Raw genomic sequence first — 15723 nt, forward strand, 5'->3', positions numbered from 1 at the left:
TTCTCAACTAATGTGTCAAGTGCCTTACTTTTTAAAAGATTTATTAATTTATTTGAGAGGCAGAGTTAGAGAGAGAGAGAGATCTTCCATCTGTTGGTTCACTCCCCATATGGCTGCAATGGCCAGGGCTGGGCCAGGCCGAGGCCAAGAGAAAAGAGCCAGGATTTTCTTATGGGTCTCTCACGTGGGTAGGAGGGGCCCACACACTTGGCCATCTCCCATTGCTTTTCCAGGCAATTAGCAGGGAGGTGGAATAGAAGTAGAGCAGGAGTTGGTGTTGTGGTGTAGTGGGTAAGGCCTCCGCCTGCACTACAGGAATCCCTGTGGGCACCGGTTCGATTCCCAGCTGCTCCATTTTCGATCCGGCTCTCTGCTGTGGCTGGGAGATTAGTAGAAGATGCCCCAAGTCTTTGGGCTCCTGCATCCACGTGGAAGACCCAGAGGAAGCACCAGGCTCCTGGCTTTGGATCGGCCCAGCTCTGGCCGTTGTAGCCATTTGAGGAGTGAACCAGTGGATGGAGGACCTCTCTCTCTCTGGCTCTGCCTCTTGCTCTCTGTAACTCTGCCTTTCAAATAAAGAAATCTTTTTTATAAAAAATAAAAAGAAGAAGAAGAAGAAGAAGAAGAAGAAGAAGTGGAGAAGGAGCAGATGGGACACAAACTAGTAGCTACCCATATGGAATGCTGGTATCTCAGGTGGCGGCTTTACATGCTATGCCACAATGCCAGACCCTGAAGAAAATATTTTAACTGAAGGGATATATAGGTACACAGGAAATGCACAAACCATAAGACAGTGTCACAGAGTAAACCTACTGATGTGAGCACCAGCAGGTCAAGAAGTGGAATATCAAATTCCCGAAAGTCCTTCCGTGTTACTACCCCTTCCCTCTCCTCACATCTTGGAATAAGCTTGCCTGCTGTTTACTTTATTGGCATGGAATCTTATAATATGTATTTGCTTGAATTTGTGTTCTTTGTTCAACATTTTGTGAGCTTTATCCATGTTGTTTTAAGTGGTGATATTTAGTTCTTTTTCATGGTATATCTTATAGCTGAACCACAGAGTTTTATTTAATTTAATTGAGGGGCATTTGGATTATTTTTAATTGGTACTGTTATAAAGAATGCTGCCATGAATATTCTCACACATGTCCTGTGATGTACATAGAAGTATAAATTTCTCTTACTTATGCAATAAGTTCATGGAAAATGGAATTAAAAGTTATGTTTATTTCAGTACAAAAATTCTGATGCCCATGCACAGAGGGGTCTTCAAAAAGTTCATTGAAAATGTATGTTATGAAAAAGCTGCATGGATGTCAGTATTTTCGCATAAAAATAAGCTATCTTTAAAAATATGTATTTATTTGTTTGAAAGGCTAAGAAGCCAGTGTTGTGGCATAGTAGATTAAGCCTCCACATGCAGTGCCTACCTCCTATATAGATGCCAATTGCTCCATTTCTGGTTCAGTTCCCTGCTGGTGTGCCTGGGAAAACAGTGAAGTATGGCCCAAGTTCTTGGGCCCCTGTACCCCTGTAGGCGACCCAGAAGAAGCTCCTGGCTTCAGATTGGCCCAGCTCTAGCCATTACAGCCATCTTGGGAGTGAGCCAGAGGATGGAAGAACTCTCTCTCTGTCTATCCCTCTCTCTGTAACTCTGCCTCTCAAATAAATAGATAAATCTTTCAGAGAGAGAGAGAAAGAGGAAGACAGGAAGGAAGGAGAATAATGATTGACCTTCATCCACTGGTTCACTCCCCAAATGGCCATAACAGTCAGGGTTGCTCCAGACCAAAACCAGGAGCCTAGAACTTTATTTAGATCACATGGGTGGCAGAGGCCCAAGACCTTGGGCTGTCTTTGCTGCCTTCCCAGGCACCTTAGAAGGGAGCTGGATTAGAAATGGGGCAGCCAGGACTCAAACCTGCTCTGATATCAGATTCCAGTGTCACCAAGTTGTGGCTTAACTTACTGTGCCACAGTGCCTACCCTGTAAGCTTGTCTCTTTGTTCGACTTTTCCATGAATGTTTTGAAGTACTGCCATATTCACTTCTTTGGTTTGATAGGTTCCAGACATCTTTTCCCACAGGGATTCCTGCCTTTGCAAGGGAGAGATTCATTTGTACAAAGAATCTAGAAAGGCCATGTGAATCAGGAAGGGTTTGAGCAGACCCTGAAGGATGGTTTCAAGTTAAGGAAGAAAAGATGGAGTATAAGGCGGGGTTTGCACGCCATTGTGGGGCAAGAATGTAACCGATGTCTGTGCTGCTTTTGAAGTTTTAAACATTTGCCATATAATTCTTTATTTCCCACTTTGCAAATAGAAATCCAGTAACAATGTAAGGATAAGCATGATCAATAATCCAAGTGCAGAGATAACTTATAAGGACACTCAGATCTCCAGAGCAATCTGGGCAGCCCTCCAAACGCAGACCTCCAATGTGGCCAAGAACTTCATCACCAAAATGGCCAAGCAAGAGACTGCAGAGGCTCTGGCCGCTGGAGCTGATATCAAGGAGTTCTCCGTTGGGGTAAGTCAGGCTCCGTGCATTTCACAAGGCTGCCCCCCCACCCCCCATCCTGTACTTTGCCATAAAAGTTAACCCCCGTGGGACATTTCCCATTCACAATCCAGAGTCCCAGGATTTTGCCTTGTTTTTAATTTGGAAGATCTTTCCAAGAAATAATTCTATCACATTTTAAACTTGCCTGTGTTTCAAGATGTGCATGATAAAAGTTTTTCTGTGTACAAAGCCATTTGTTCTGCACAGTTTTTTAAAGATAGGCAATGTTTTGATTGGTTTATAGAGCACAAGAGTGAAGTTTGAGCCACTTAAAAGTTGGAGCTCTTTTTAATTTAATTACATATTTACTTATTTGTTTGAAATGCAGAGTTACAGAGAGGCAGAGGCAGAGAGAAATATTCCATCTGCTGGTCGCAATGGCCAGAGCTAGGCCAATCTGAAGCCAGGAGCCAGGAGCTTCTTCCAGGTCTCCTATGTGAGTGTGGGGCCCCAAGGACTTGGGCCATCTTCTACTGCTTTCCTAGGTCATAGCAGAGAGCTGGATCAGAAGTGATTTAACTGGGTCTCATATCAGTGCCCATAAGAGATGCCAGCACTACAAGCAGCGGCTTTACCCGCTGTGCCACACTGCCAGCCCTGCTTGGGTGCTCTTGATGTGTTTCCAGTATAAACCCAAATTCATTTATGTAATTGTACTTTCTGAGAGTGTTTTAATTTTTTATAATTTGAAAATTTCATATAAAATAATGTGTATACATGAAATTTCAGTTATAAAAAATAGTTGTCACTTGAAATTAGCAAGATTTAAAATGTAGAATGGGGCAGGTGTCTGGCACAGCCATTGAGAAGGCTACTTCTGAGTACTTGGGTCCAATTCCTGGCCCTGCTTCTGCTTCCAGCTTCCTGCCAGTGCACGGCCTGGGAAGCAGGGGTCATAGCTCAAGTACTTGTTTCCCTGTCAAGTACTTGGGAGGAGACCTGGATTCCTGGCTCCAGCTTCAGCCTGGCCCAGGTCCAGCTGTTGAAGTCATATGGGGAGCGAACAAGAAGATGGGGGCTCCTTATCTGACTGTCTCTGCCTTTCAAATAAACAGTTTTTAAAAATAAAATGCAGCGGCCGGTGCTGCGGCTCACTTGGCTAATCTTCCGCCTGCGGTGCCAGCACCCTGGTTCTAGTCCCAGTTGGGGCACCGGTTTCTAGTTCCTGTTGCTTCTCTTGCGGGCCAGCTCTCTGCTGTGGCCCAGGAAGGCAGTGGAGGATGGCCCAAGTGCTTGGGCCCTGTACCCGCATGGGAGACCAGGAGGAAGCACCTGGCTCCTGGCTTTGGATCGGCGCAGCGTGCCGACCGTGGCAGCCATTGTGGGGGAACCAGCGGAAAAGAAAGACCTTTCTCTCTCTCTCTCTCTCTAACTCTAACTCTGCCTGTCCAAAATAATAATAATAAAAATAAAATTAAAATAAAATGCAGAATACAGATATTCTTGAAGAATTGTCTGCCAGTTGAACAAGTTACATGAGAAAATGGGAATAAGAAACAAGCAGTTTTATAAGGGGGAGAGGAGGTGCAGATGGAGAATTGAGACATCGTGATGTTGACTGTGAACGTTAGTAATTAGTTTCCAATAAAAGTACAGTTTATGATGTATTCATTATTATTATTCATTCTTAAGGTTTGCTTAATAACAGCTACTTTCCCTTAATAACCATTGCTTTCCCAGGGCATGGATTTCGGTCTTTTCAAAGAGGTCTTTGAGTCTTCCAAGCTGGATTTCATTTTGTCTCATGCCATGTACTGCAAGGATGTTCTGAAGCTGAAGAAGGGACAGAGGGCGGTGATCAGCAATGGCAGGGTGAGCATTTGTCAGGCTGAAACACACTTGACTTCACTTAGGTCCATGAACAGTCTTTGCAGAACTGTCCTCAGAAGCTAGTAGACTGTTCAAACAGAGATGATTAGGGCTTACCATGCATCAGTGATGTGGCTGCCCTTTATTTCCATGGAAGTATGCTTTTGACATCAGTGACCTTGTGTGGAGCCTTCCTGGTGTTGTGGGAGGTGGTGAGTGTGGTGGCTTTCAGGACAGAAGTCAATCTGACCTTTGACACATAAAGGAGTTTTTTTTTTTGTTTATATTCAGTGAGAATGAATGAAAACTACATTACTAGCATATTTTATGTCAAATTTATCACTGTAAAAATAATGTGAAGTGGATAAGCCTACCTTCTACGTAAGAGATTGATCAGTAAACAAACAGCTGTGAGTTGGTTAAGGCTTTATGTTTTGATTTTTCATTAATTTCATTGAGACATATACACTTGTCTTGGGTCCTTCAGGAGATTTGGGTTCTGGGAGAGACCACAAAGGGCTGCTGGTTGCAGCTGGTGCAGATGCTCTTCACACTGACTGTCTGCTCTTTTGTCCCAGATCATTGGGCCACTGGAAGATAATGAGCTCTTTAATCAGGATGATTTTCACCTCCTAGAAAATATCATCTTAAAAACTTCAGGACAAAAGATAAAATCACACATTCAACAGCTTCGAGTAGAAGAAGATGTGTAAGTTTTGCTGTAGGGGACATTAATTAGTTCTTCCCCAGTTGATTATATAAATTGGACTTTCCTCATTGGCAAAAGGTGGGACTATATGTGGTCACATTCACTGTCTATTCCAGGAAATTTTATTTCTGTAATAACATTAGCTCTTCCAGTTTTAATTTGTTCCTATTGAAACAAGCTGATTTACTTAGAAGGCTGCTATTTAAAGAACTGAATTATTTCTCTCCATTTTAATTAATTTTTTAATTTCGGTTCTGGAAAATTTCAAGCTTATGCAAAAGGGAGGGGCCAGTTTATTTTTTATATGGGACACTTACATAAGGACAGACTTTTGTTGGTCATCTGTTTAGTTATTCTTCAATTTAATTTTGTTCAGGAAAGGGAAGTCAAGTTAAGCACTTCCTTTTCTTCACTTACCAAAGCAGAATACTGAATTGTTTCCCTTGTATCCTCCAAAGGTGATGATGATATTTGGTTACTTTCATTTTTTAATCTTAATTATTTAAGTAATTTTATTAGCTAATATATTTTAGTGTTTTATTTCTCTGGCTGCACAAAAGTGGCCTGAGTGGACTGGGTCCCTACTGGGTATTTAGGGCTCATAAGTCATATGTTCCTAGTTTCTGTGTTAGACATCAAATGAGGTATATAGTTGGAGGATATAGTTCTATGTGTGGTGTTTTGAGGCACTGTTATACTTTTTCCCTCAGTGGCTGTCCCATTTTACATCCCCATCAACAGTGTCCAAGAGTTCCGGTTTCTCTATATGCTCACCAGTGCATGTTGTTTTGTCTTTCAGGTTTTTGTTCGCCATAGCCATAGTCAAGGGTGGGAAGTAGTATCTCCCTATGGTTTGATTTGCACTTTCCCACTGAGTGGTGTTGAGCATCTTTTCGTATGCACATTGGCCATTTGTCTATCTTTGGGAAAATATCTATTGAATTACTTCACTCATTTTTAATTGTGTTGTTGAGGTGTAGATATTCTTTGTATAGTCTGGATCTTGAAGATTCCTTATCAGATACTTGCTTTGCAAATATTTTCTCTCATTCTCTCAGTTGCTTTTTTGCTCTCTATAAAATGTCCTTGGCTACATGGATGGGAGTTAACAAGATTTCAAAGTTCTGCTAGATTGTTTCCTTCAATTTTTTCTTTTCTTTTTTTTTTTTTTTAAGACTTTATTTATTTATTTATTTATTTGAGAGGCAGAGTTACGGAGAGGGAGAGGGAGAGACAGAAAGGTCTTCCATCTGCTGGTTCACTCCCAACAGCCGAAGCTGAGCCTATCTGAAGCCAGGATCCAGCTTCCTCCAGGTCTCCCATGTGAGTGCAGGGGCCCAAGCACTTGGATCATCCTCCACTGCTTTTCGAAGCTATAAGCGGAGAGCTGGATCGCAAGAGGTCACAAACCAGTGCCCATATGGGATGCTGGTGTCATGGGCGGAGGTTTAGCCCACTACAGCACAGTGCTTGCCCCTTGGCTTTTTCATATATCATCATGGTGTATTGGTCAAGATGGGTGTGTTAGTGAAGCGTTGACTTTGATGGCTGCCTAAACACTCCCTTTGCCAAGTCTCATGTAATACAAGAGGAAATCTTTCCACCTCTGCCAGTACTACAGTTACTGATGAGATTTCTGCCTTCCTCAGTGGTTCTTAAGTGGTTCCAGGCCCATGCCCTGGCCTACTGGCTGCCCCCTTTCTGCTGACCAGGAAGCAAACCATGTCTCAGGCATAGTCTTGGGTTAGTGTCTCGGACCACTGGAGGCTTTCTGGGAGCTGCTTGGAGTCGTTATGCCTTAATACTTGCTAGACCATGCTTGCAAGACTTACCCTTTGCTAGTCAGAATTGGTCTGGATCTGTCCTGGGTAGTTTAGGGAAATAAGATAGTTATGGGACTGCCGAAAGATTGATGCTAAAACTCTTTAGCTTCTCGGAATTTTCTTGCCTTCTTAGAGCTTTTGTTAGTGCCAGGGCTGCTCCACCTTGGAGTGACACCCACCTCTTTGCCCCCATTTCCCTTTTGTAGCCACCACTTTTCATTCCTCATCCAGTCCTCCAGCTCTATGCCTGTGCTCAACTTTCTGAAGCTTGGTTACATGTTCTTTGATGTTCTGTTATGTGTCTTATGGCCATGTTGACACATCACAGGAAGCAAATGACCTGGATTATATGTTTTCAAAATTAGCATGGAGAAGATCAACCAAAGGAAGTAACTTGATGTAATTGTTTGGTGTTGAAAGATAAAAAGAATAAGCCTGATTACTCTTCACATATAATCACAAATGCTCTTAAAAATATTTATTTGAAAGACAGCATTATAGAGAGAAGGGGAGATGGAGAGAAAAATCTTCCATCGGCTGGTTCACTCCCTAAATGGCCGTAACAGCCAGGGCTGTGCCAGACCGAAGCCAGGAGCTTTATCCAGGTCTTCAATGCAGGTGCAGGGGCCTGAGGACTTAGGCCATCCTCCGCTTCTTTCCCAGGTGCATTAGCAGGGAGCTGTAATGGAAGTGGAGCAGCCAAGACTCAAACTGGTGCCTATATGGGATGCCAGCACTGCAGGTGGTGGCACAGTGCTGGCCCACAAATGCTCTTTTTAAAAAAATGTTTTTAAAGGTTTATTTATTTATTTGAAAGGCAGAGTAAAGAGGGGCAGAGACAGACAGTACCATCTTCTGGTTTAGTCCCCAAATGTCTGCAGTGGCTGGAGCTGGGGCTGGGTTGAAGCCAGGAGTCAGAAACTCCATCAGGTCTCCCATATGGGTGGCAGGGACCCAAGCACTTAGACCATCTTCTGCTGCTTTCCCAGGTGCATTAGCCGGGAGCTGAATGAGAAGTGAAGCAGCTGGGACTTAAACTGGCACTCATGGGATGCTAGCATGGCAGGTGGTGGCTTAACCTGCTTCACCATAATGCCAGCCCCTGAAGTACTGTTGTAAAATTCTTATTTGGGATGTTGTCTTTGGTTCTACAAGTTAGAGCATTGCTTTCAGGTTCATAATTTAGTTCAAGTTCTACCTGGGTTAATGGGAAGCTTTGGAAGGTGCAGAGGAAACAAAAATGATTTTCTAAGTTACTTACTACAGAGTTGGTTATAATATTGAAGTTTGAAACAATATAGATGTTTAATAGCTGGATGATTCAATGGATTATCATGTATCTATAAATATATTATAGTTATTTAAAATATTGATATATCCCTGTATTTATTGACCAATAAAAAGACTTTTATACTTTAATTGAAAAGGCAGGTTGCCAAGTAGTGTACTTCTACATTTGTTTTTAAATATCCATGTTAAAATACAAAATTATTAGCCAAAATGTCAGAGCTTATTTCTTGATATTATCTGTATTGTTTATTTCTTATTTATATTTTTTCTGAATGTTTTTCTAGTGCAATATTGCTCTAAGGATCATAAAAAGTAATGAGTTCTCTCTTTCTCTCTGTCTCTCAAATACATAAATAACTGAAGTTATTTGAAAGAAGGTGAGGGAGAAAATTATACTGATAGCCCGTAATGGGCAAGCCATGGACAGGTGCTTGATAGGTTTAGTAAGAGCAGTGTTTATAAAGCCATGCGGAGGAGGTGCTATTTCAACTTCATATACAGAAAAGTGAGTAACTTGCACACAGTTATATAGCTAATCACTTATAAAATCATGCTTTTTCTCATGCCTGTCAGTTCAGAGCTAATGCCTTTATTCAAACTGTCTTGTTGGCATTCAGCATTGGGCTGATGTGTTTGGTAAGAATTGGCCAATTTTGGGATAAAGGGATACTAAGACTTCACTAACCCTATCTTTCAGGGCAAGTGACTTGGTGATGAAGGTGGATGCACTCCTGTCTGCTCAACCAAAAGGAGAAGCAAGAATCGAGTACCAGTTTTTTGAAGAAAAACACAGGTATATAATTAATGTAAAGTTTATGCATATTCTTGAATATTAAACTATGTTTGCCTTTGCCTCAGTTCCTTTACTTTTTCCCTACAAGTTAAGTATTTAAGTTGTGATAGAAATGGAAAATGCTGGATTTTCAGATACACATTCATATTCATATGTAAAATTCATATGCAGGCGTACTTCAGAAAGTTCAAGGTTAAGGTATATGCATAATTTTATAATTTGCACTGCAAACAACTCAAGATTTTTTTTTAAGATTTATTTATTTATTTGAGAGGCAGAGTTAGGGAGACAGAGATATCAACCGGTCTGTTTCACTAAACAGTCTGTTTTCTGCTACAAGTATGCACTCAGATATAAATGTCAACATACACGCAAGTCAGGTCTGAACAAAGATACTTCAAAAAGTTTGTGGAAAGTGGAATTAAAATGAATTAAATGAACCGGTGCCTGTATGGGATGCTGGTGCTGTAGGCAGAGACTTAACCTACTATGCCACAGCACTGGCCCCACATTTTACATTCAAATTTAATTTATTTTAACCTAGATCATCAATTGAGGGCATGCTGCATTCGCATTAATCATTGCGTGTGTGTGTGTGTGTGTGTGTGTGGCATACATAATGTTCATGTGTTGAATACACACAGTCACACTTCTCCACACCATTGGAAAGTCCCTTGCAGATGTTAGTACACAACAGGCCTTGAGACTTAGACATCTCCTGAGCACTAGGATTTCCTCACAGCACTATAAAGCACACCCCAGAAATCTGACCTTCAGGCAGTGACTTTAGCACACAGACCTTCTTCACGTTTTTCCATGTCTCAGTCATGACCTTTTACAGCTGTTTTTTAATGTTTATTTTGGTCTAGATCATGTTACTGTTAGTTGTGTCTTTTTGCCTTTAGTCCAGAAGATATCCCCCAGCCTCCCATTTTTAGTCATTTGTCTTTTATGCTGTTGACATTTTTTGAGTCTAAGACAGTTGTCTTTGGAGTTTCCCGCAGCTCAGATGTTTCCTCATGATTAGACCTGGGCTGTTTTTAGGGAGACCCCTGCACAGTTAAGATATGTAGCCCTTGCCTTGTCTGGCGGGTGCGTAGCATAACTGTGCCTCATGCTGTGTCCTACTCAGTGTGATTCTGACCTGATTACTCTGGTGTGGGTCGGTTTAGTGGCTTTGTCATAGCCAGTCCTTGTGGAGATGCGATTGGTGCCTGCAGACCGTTTGATGATCGCAGGTTGGAATGCAGACCCTCTGTTGTCACTGCTAGGTCTCCTGATTTTGCAGATCACCAGTGAACAGCCATTTCTGTGGCTCCTGGCTAACCCTTGTTGAATTTCGCCACCTGCACTCACATGTATCCGTCTTCACAACCCTTTGCCTGCTTTCAGCAGGTAACTCATTTTCTTGTTATTAGCACAGCAAACGTTTCCTGAGTGACCTTTCGTGTTTGCCCTTCATGGCCAAGATAGTGAGTCCTGAGTAAAGGAAGCCCTCTTCCTTTTCCAGAACATCCTTTTTCCATGAATCTCCTTGAGTTTTTAATAATGAAAGTGCCCTAATTACAAATTCTGTCAGGATAAAATTATATTGTGTGGTTTTTTTGTTTTTTTGTTTTATAGGCAGAGTTAGTGAGAGAGAGAGAGAGAGGGTCTTCCTTTTCCGCTGGTTCACCCTCCAATGGCCGCTGCGGCCGACGCACTGTGCTGATCTGAAGCCAGGAGCCAGGTGCTTCTCCTGGTCTCCCATGCGGGTGCAGGGCCCAAGCACCTGGGCCATCCTCCACTGCTCTCCCAGGCCACAGCAGAGAGCTGGACTGGAAGAGGAGCAACCGGGACAGAACCAGTGCCCCAGCCGGGACTAGAACCTGGACTACTGGCACCGCAGGCGGAGGATTAGCCCAGTGAGCCGCGGCGCCGGCCATAAGATTATATTGTGGTTAGAAGAATTTTTCTCATTGTGGTTGTATTAGTGAAATGAGTGTTTACTGTATTCAAATCAGAAGTCTCTCATTTATGCTAGAAACAGGAAGATCTGAGCTGTCTGTGTACACCCTAGATCTCAGAGTGTCCAGCACTCGGAGGACGAGCAGCAGGTACTGCCTGGCATACTGAACCAGCATCTACATCTTAATAGAATCTCTCTCAGTGATTCCTGTGAACAGTACTTCCTTGGTGAAGTATAATGCACCCTAGGCTAATGTATATGATCTCCAGATCTGACCTCGTTTCTATATCTTTTGACTTTATTCTGGCCATTTCTGTGACCAATATAAGTAGATCGATTGGTTGCTGCAGTTAGTGATTTTGAAAGATTGGGGGTAGTTTGAAATCCTTTCAGGTTGATTCCTTTTTGAATTGAAACTGAGGCCTCTGCTCCTCTTAAGTTACCTGTCAGTGTGGCTTCAGAGGAAAGCCTTGCCACAGGAAGTTGTGTGTGGTGAATGTGAATTCCCCCAGGTATCCTGCAGGTACAGGTGCAAGCCTAACGAGCTGTCAAGGTAATTCTGGTGAGGATGTGGGGAACATTTTTTTAGCTTTGTAAATTGGTTAGTTATTCAGGAAATTTGATTGACAACCATATTAGCCACAAAAGTATTCAGATCCTGTGATTCTATAATCTCATGCCTCCATATTCTGGAGTGTATAAATTGTTTACAGATCAAAAGCCATCTAAATGTCCAGCTAGAAAGAATAGCTTAAGTAAACCATGGCATAGTCTCTTGGTAAGTAAAATATTCCTTATTCATGATGTTTGATATATAATATTTGAATATAATTCTGCTAAAGTAGGGAAAAGAACAAAATGGTTTTAAAATTGCTAATAATATTCTATAGTTACAGCTACCTTTTATACAGACATCTGAAAAGGATTTTATAAAGATGCAGTAAAGTGATGGGACAGTGAGATTTTATATTTCCTCTTTTTCTCTGTGGGTTTTCTGGAATGTTCTTGTTTTCCTTTTATCATTTTGAAAAGATTGATTCACTCCTTCTTTCCTCATGTCCTTCTTGCCAAGGAGTAAAAGTCGACATAATGTTCAGTAACTCTCACGAGCTAGCATCAGTAGTTTTTAGCTGTTTTTGGTTGAATATAATTTCCAACTGATTTTCCTTGCTTCACACAGATCTTTCAAGACATTTCGAGCGAGCCCGTTATTAATGTTTTGCTGACTTTGAAATAGAGCTGATCACGTAGCTGACCACCATTACAGCCTAGTTATTCTAGATCTAAAATGTTTTCAAGTGCTAAGAGGGCTGATGGGTTCTTTTGGACAAAACAGTGATGACTTAACTTTGTTTCCTTTCTTCCATATTAATGTCTGATCCTTTTGATCTTTGTAGTGCCATTAAGCTGAAACCGAAGGAAGGGGAGACGTACTTTGATGTCCTGGCTGTCATTGACCCTGTCACCCGAGAAGCACAGAGGCTCACCCCCTTGCTCTTGGTAGGGACAGCTGCACAGGCGCTTGGCGTCGTCTTTGTCTGATGTTGTCATGTGTCCATGTTTCTGTGGGCTTCATTTTTCTCTGAGTCGTCTTCAAGGGCCGTTGGTAAATGCCACAGGGCCTGCTTGGCTGGGCAGCCTTCGTCAAGGTTGATAAAGGCTTCTGATGACAGCTTCATAGCTGTAGAAAGTTGGCTCAAGTTTCACTTACCACCTCACATCATTTAAAAGTTATTAACATCCTCATCTAGAGCAATATATCTTTGAATTAAGTTGATTTATGCTATATTTTAATTAATAATGGAAAGAGGTAACAGTTCTGATTTTTCCTTTTCCTTTTCTCTGACTACCACAGATTTTTTGATAGTGGTATGTCTTTTTGGTAGGTAAAAGATAATACCATCATTTCTTTCAGTTGAGTTTTTTAAGGTAACATTTTTGTTGAAGTATAATCACCTAACTTTTTGTAGATGTTTGTCATACTTCAGTTTGTGAGCAGTAGTAGTGAGCCCTAACATTTTCCTCTTTGAACAGATATCTGTTATCCATGGCTTCCCTAAAACTGAGCATTAAATTTTGTTTATGTAAGGAGCAGTCCTCTGCAATGGCCTGCTTCCTGTTTTTTTTTTTTTTTTAAACTATATCATACGATAAACATGGATTTTCAAAATTTTTTATACCAAAACAAACTTATCTTTAAATCCCATTTTTCATGAGCTTTTAAAAGGACCCTTGCCTGTATATGTGATTTAGGTTCTTCACGAGAGATATTTCCTGAACTTTCTCCAATGTACCTTTATGGCACTGATTGTTAACATCTTTTATTGAAGTGTTAAGAAATGTTCTTGCTTTTAACGAAGTGTAAAGTGATAAACTTCGGAAGAGAAAATTTAATTTTTTTGTCACCTGGTTTATCCTTTTAGGTTTTGGCTCAGCTGTTAAACGTGAATCTACGAGTGTTTATGAACTGCCAATCTAAACTCTCCGACATGCCTTTAAAAAGGTAAAACACTGTTTAAGATAAAATGGTTCCGAATCCAAAAGCTGATATTTAAAGATCAAGTGGTGGACATCATGTTTGAAAAGATCATTTAATAAAAGTTCAGTTTTCTCATTTTTTTTCCTCTAAAACATTATATGGACATGGAAGCATTTACGTGGCATTAACCCAGGCTACCTGTGTTTGTGCTTCTCATCTTTAGAGTAATTTCAAATTGGAGTACATGTATTAGAGGAATCTTGCTTAAGCTCACTTGCTTGTGTTTTCAAAGGGAGGATAGCTGTATGATGTGAGGTGCTTTGGAGTGGTCATTTACGGAAATGTAACATAAAAAGCATTAGCGATGCTAGTGTAACACTTGTTGTGGGATGTACCTTACCTGTGAATGTGCTGCCTTCTGCCAGTTATTTCTGAGTGGATCGAAAACAGTGTTTGCCAAGTCTCTGAGGTTTGCCAGCTTCTCCCCTGTCCTGGGGGAGAAGTGTTTACATACACAGTGTTTTCAAGCCAAGCCTGAGAACCTGTCTAGATCTTGGTTTTTAAGAGAAAAGTGAGTTCTCCCTGAAGGGACTTAAGTACCCAGGAACTTGGAGGTGCATGTGACCCTGATAGCAGCCACCCCCACGAGGGAATGGCCTCTCCTCAGCCCTACCCTCCTCTTGCATCTGCAGCTACCCCAGGACACATCATTAGGTCAAAAGGTGATTCTGGGAACACTTTCCCAAACCTGGAAGGATAGCCCTGGAAATCTGGATTGTTGAAAGCCATTTGTTTTCTTGTGTGAGTGCTTATAAACTCAAGGACATGTCACACAGAAAAACACTTAACACTTCTCTTTTTGATTTCAGCTTTTACCGTTATGTCTTAGAACCAGAGATTTCTTTCAGTGCAGACAACAGCTTTGCTAAAGGTCCAATAGCAAAATTTTTGGATATGCCACAGTCACCACTATTCACTCTGAATCTGAACACCCCTGAGAGTTGGATGGTAGAATCTGTCAGAACACCCTACGATCTTGATAATATTTATTTAGAAGAGGTAAGACCGTCATTACTTCCAAATTCCTAATTGTATATAAACCCATTTATGGTGCAATGGTGGTAGGCTCAGACCCAGTAGTAGATCACATCAGTCTAGAAGGGCCTCTTAAGACATTAGTGTCAGATGTAATTCAGATAACATGTACTTTACCCTTTTCTTTAAAGATTTATTTATTTATTTGAAAGGCAGAATGACAGAGAGAGGGAGACACAGAAAGAGCTCCTCTAGCCAGTGGTCCACTCCCCAAATGACTGCAATGGCCACATCTAGGCCAGGCTGAAGCCTGGAGCCAGGAACTCTATCCTGTTCTCCCACATGAGTGCTAGGGATCTAGTTACCTGGACCACCATCTGCTGCATTCCTAGGCACATTGACAGGAAGATAGATTGGAAGTGGAGCAGCCAGAACTCCAATAGGGGATGCAGCATAACAGGTGGAAGCTTAATCTGCTGCACCGCAATGCCAGCCCCTGTTAAACTATACAGGTTAAGAGTTCTAATATGTTCAGAGTTGTGCAGCCAGCACTTTGCGGCAGGCCCCTCTTTCCCCTTGCCTCAGGAAACTACTGATCTTCTTTCTGTCCATGTGTAGTTTTGTCTTTTCTTGAATTTCTTAAAATATAACCATACAGTATGTAAGTCTGTTTTGTCTGCTTCATTCCTTTTATGAAACGCATTTCAGATTTACCCATGTAGCTGTGCAGTCTTCAAGTAATTCAGTTTCAATATTGCAGGTGGACAGCATAGTGGCTGCTGAGTATGAGCTGGAATACCTATTACTGGAAGGTCATTGCTATGACGTCACCACGGGCCAGCCCCCACGAGGACTGCAGTTTACATTAGGAACCTCAACCAATCCTGTAATCGTGGATACCATTGTCATGGCCAATCTGGTAAATAATCAGTTCATCAGATGGCGCTATAGTCACTATGCTAATTGGCATTATCATAATTGATGATAGAGTGTTTAGCTTTCTGAACCATGAGTGAGATTAAAATTCATAATTGGCTCAGTTTGGTCAATAAAAAAACATTCATTCAGTTAAATGTGTGGATTAGAATTATGTTAAGTTAAAAGGATAATAGTAGAATCTTTGCTGTAATGTGATTGGCCTGTATGAAATAAATTGCTTCTGAGCTGACAGCCTTGATGTTTTTCCTAGAGCTTTGAAGCTTATTCATAAATCACACATTGATTCTTTTTTTAATGTCTATTTATTTTTATTAATTTGGAAGACAGAGT

The 15723-nt window shown here is 41.4% G+C and overlaps 1 protein-coding gene across 3 annotated transcripts in view; it reads left to right on the forward strand.

Moving 5' to 3' along the window:
- The window catches only part of UGGT1 (UDP-glucose glycoprotein glucosyltransferase 1), a 115407-nt gene that overhangs the window by 70184 nt on the left and 29500 nt on the right, over positions 1-15723 (forward strand). For all 3 annotated transcript variants that reach the window (XM_070071037.1, XM_070071038.1, XM_070071039.1), the window contains 8 exons: positions 2329-2535; positions 4249-4380; positions 4956-5086; positions 8897-8992; positions 12338-12440; positions 13364-13443; positions 14289-14478; positions 15215-15373. In XM_070071037.1, the coding sequence (XP_069927138.1) occupies positions 2329-2535; positions 4249-4380; positions 4956-5086; positions 8897-8992; positions 12338-12440; positions 13364-13443; positions 14289-14478; positions 15215-15373 (1098 nt within the window). The remainder of the gene's footprint in view (positions 1-2328; positions 2536-4248; positions 4381-4955; positions 5087-8896; positions 8993-12337; positions 12441-13363; positions 13444-14288; positions 14479-15214; positions 15374-15723) is intronic.

Source organism: Oryctolagus cuniculus, chromosome 3 (genome assembly GCF_964237555.1).
Source record: "Oryctolagus cuniculus chromosome 3, mOryCun1.1, whole genome shotgun sequence".
Lineage (NCBI taxonomy): Eukaryota > Metazoa > Chordata > Mammalia > Lagomorpha > Leporidae > Oryctolagus > Oryctolagus cuniculus.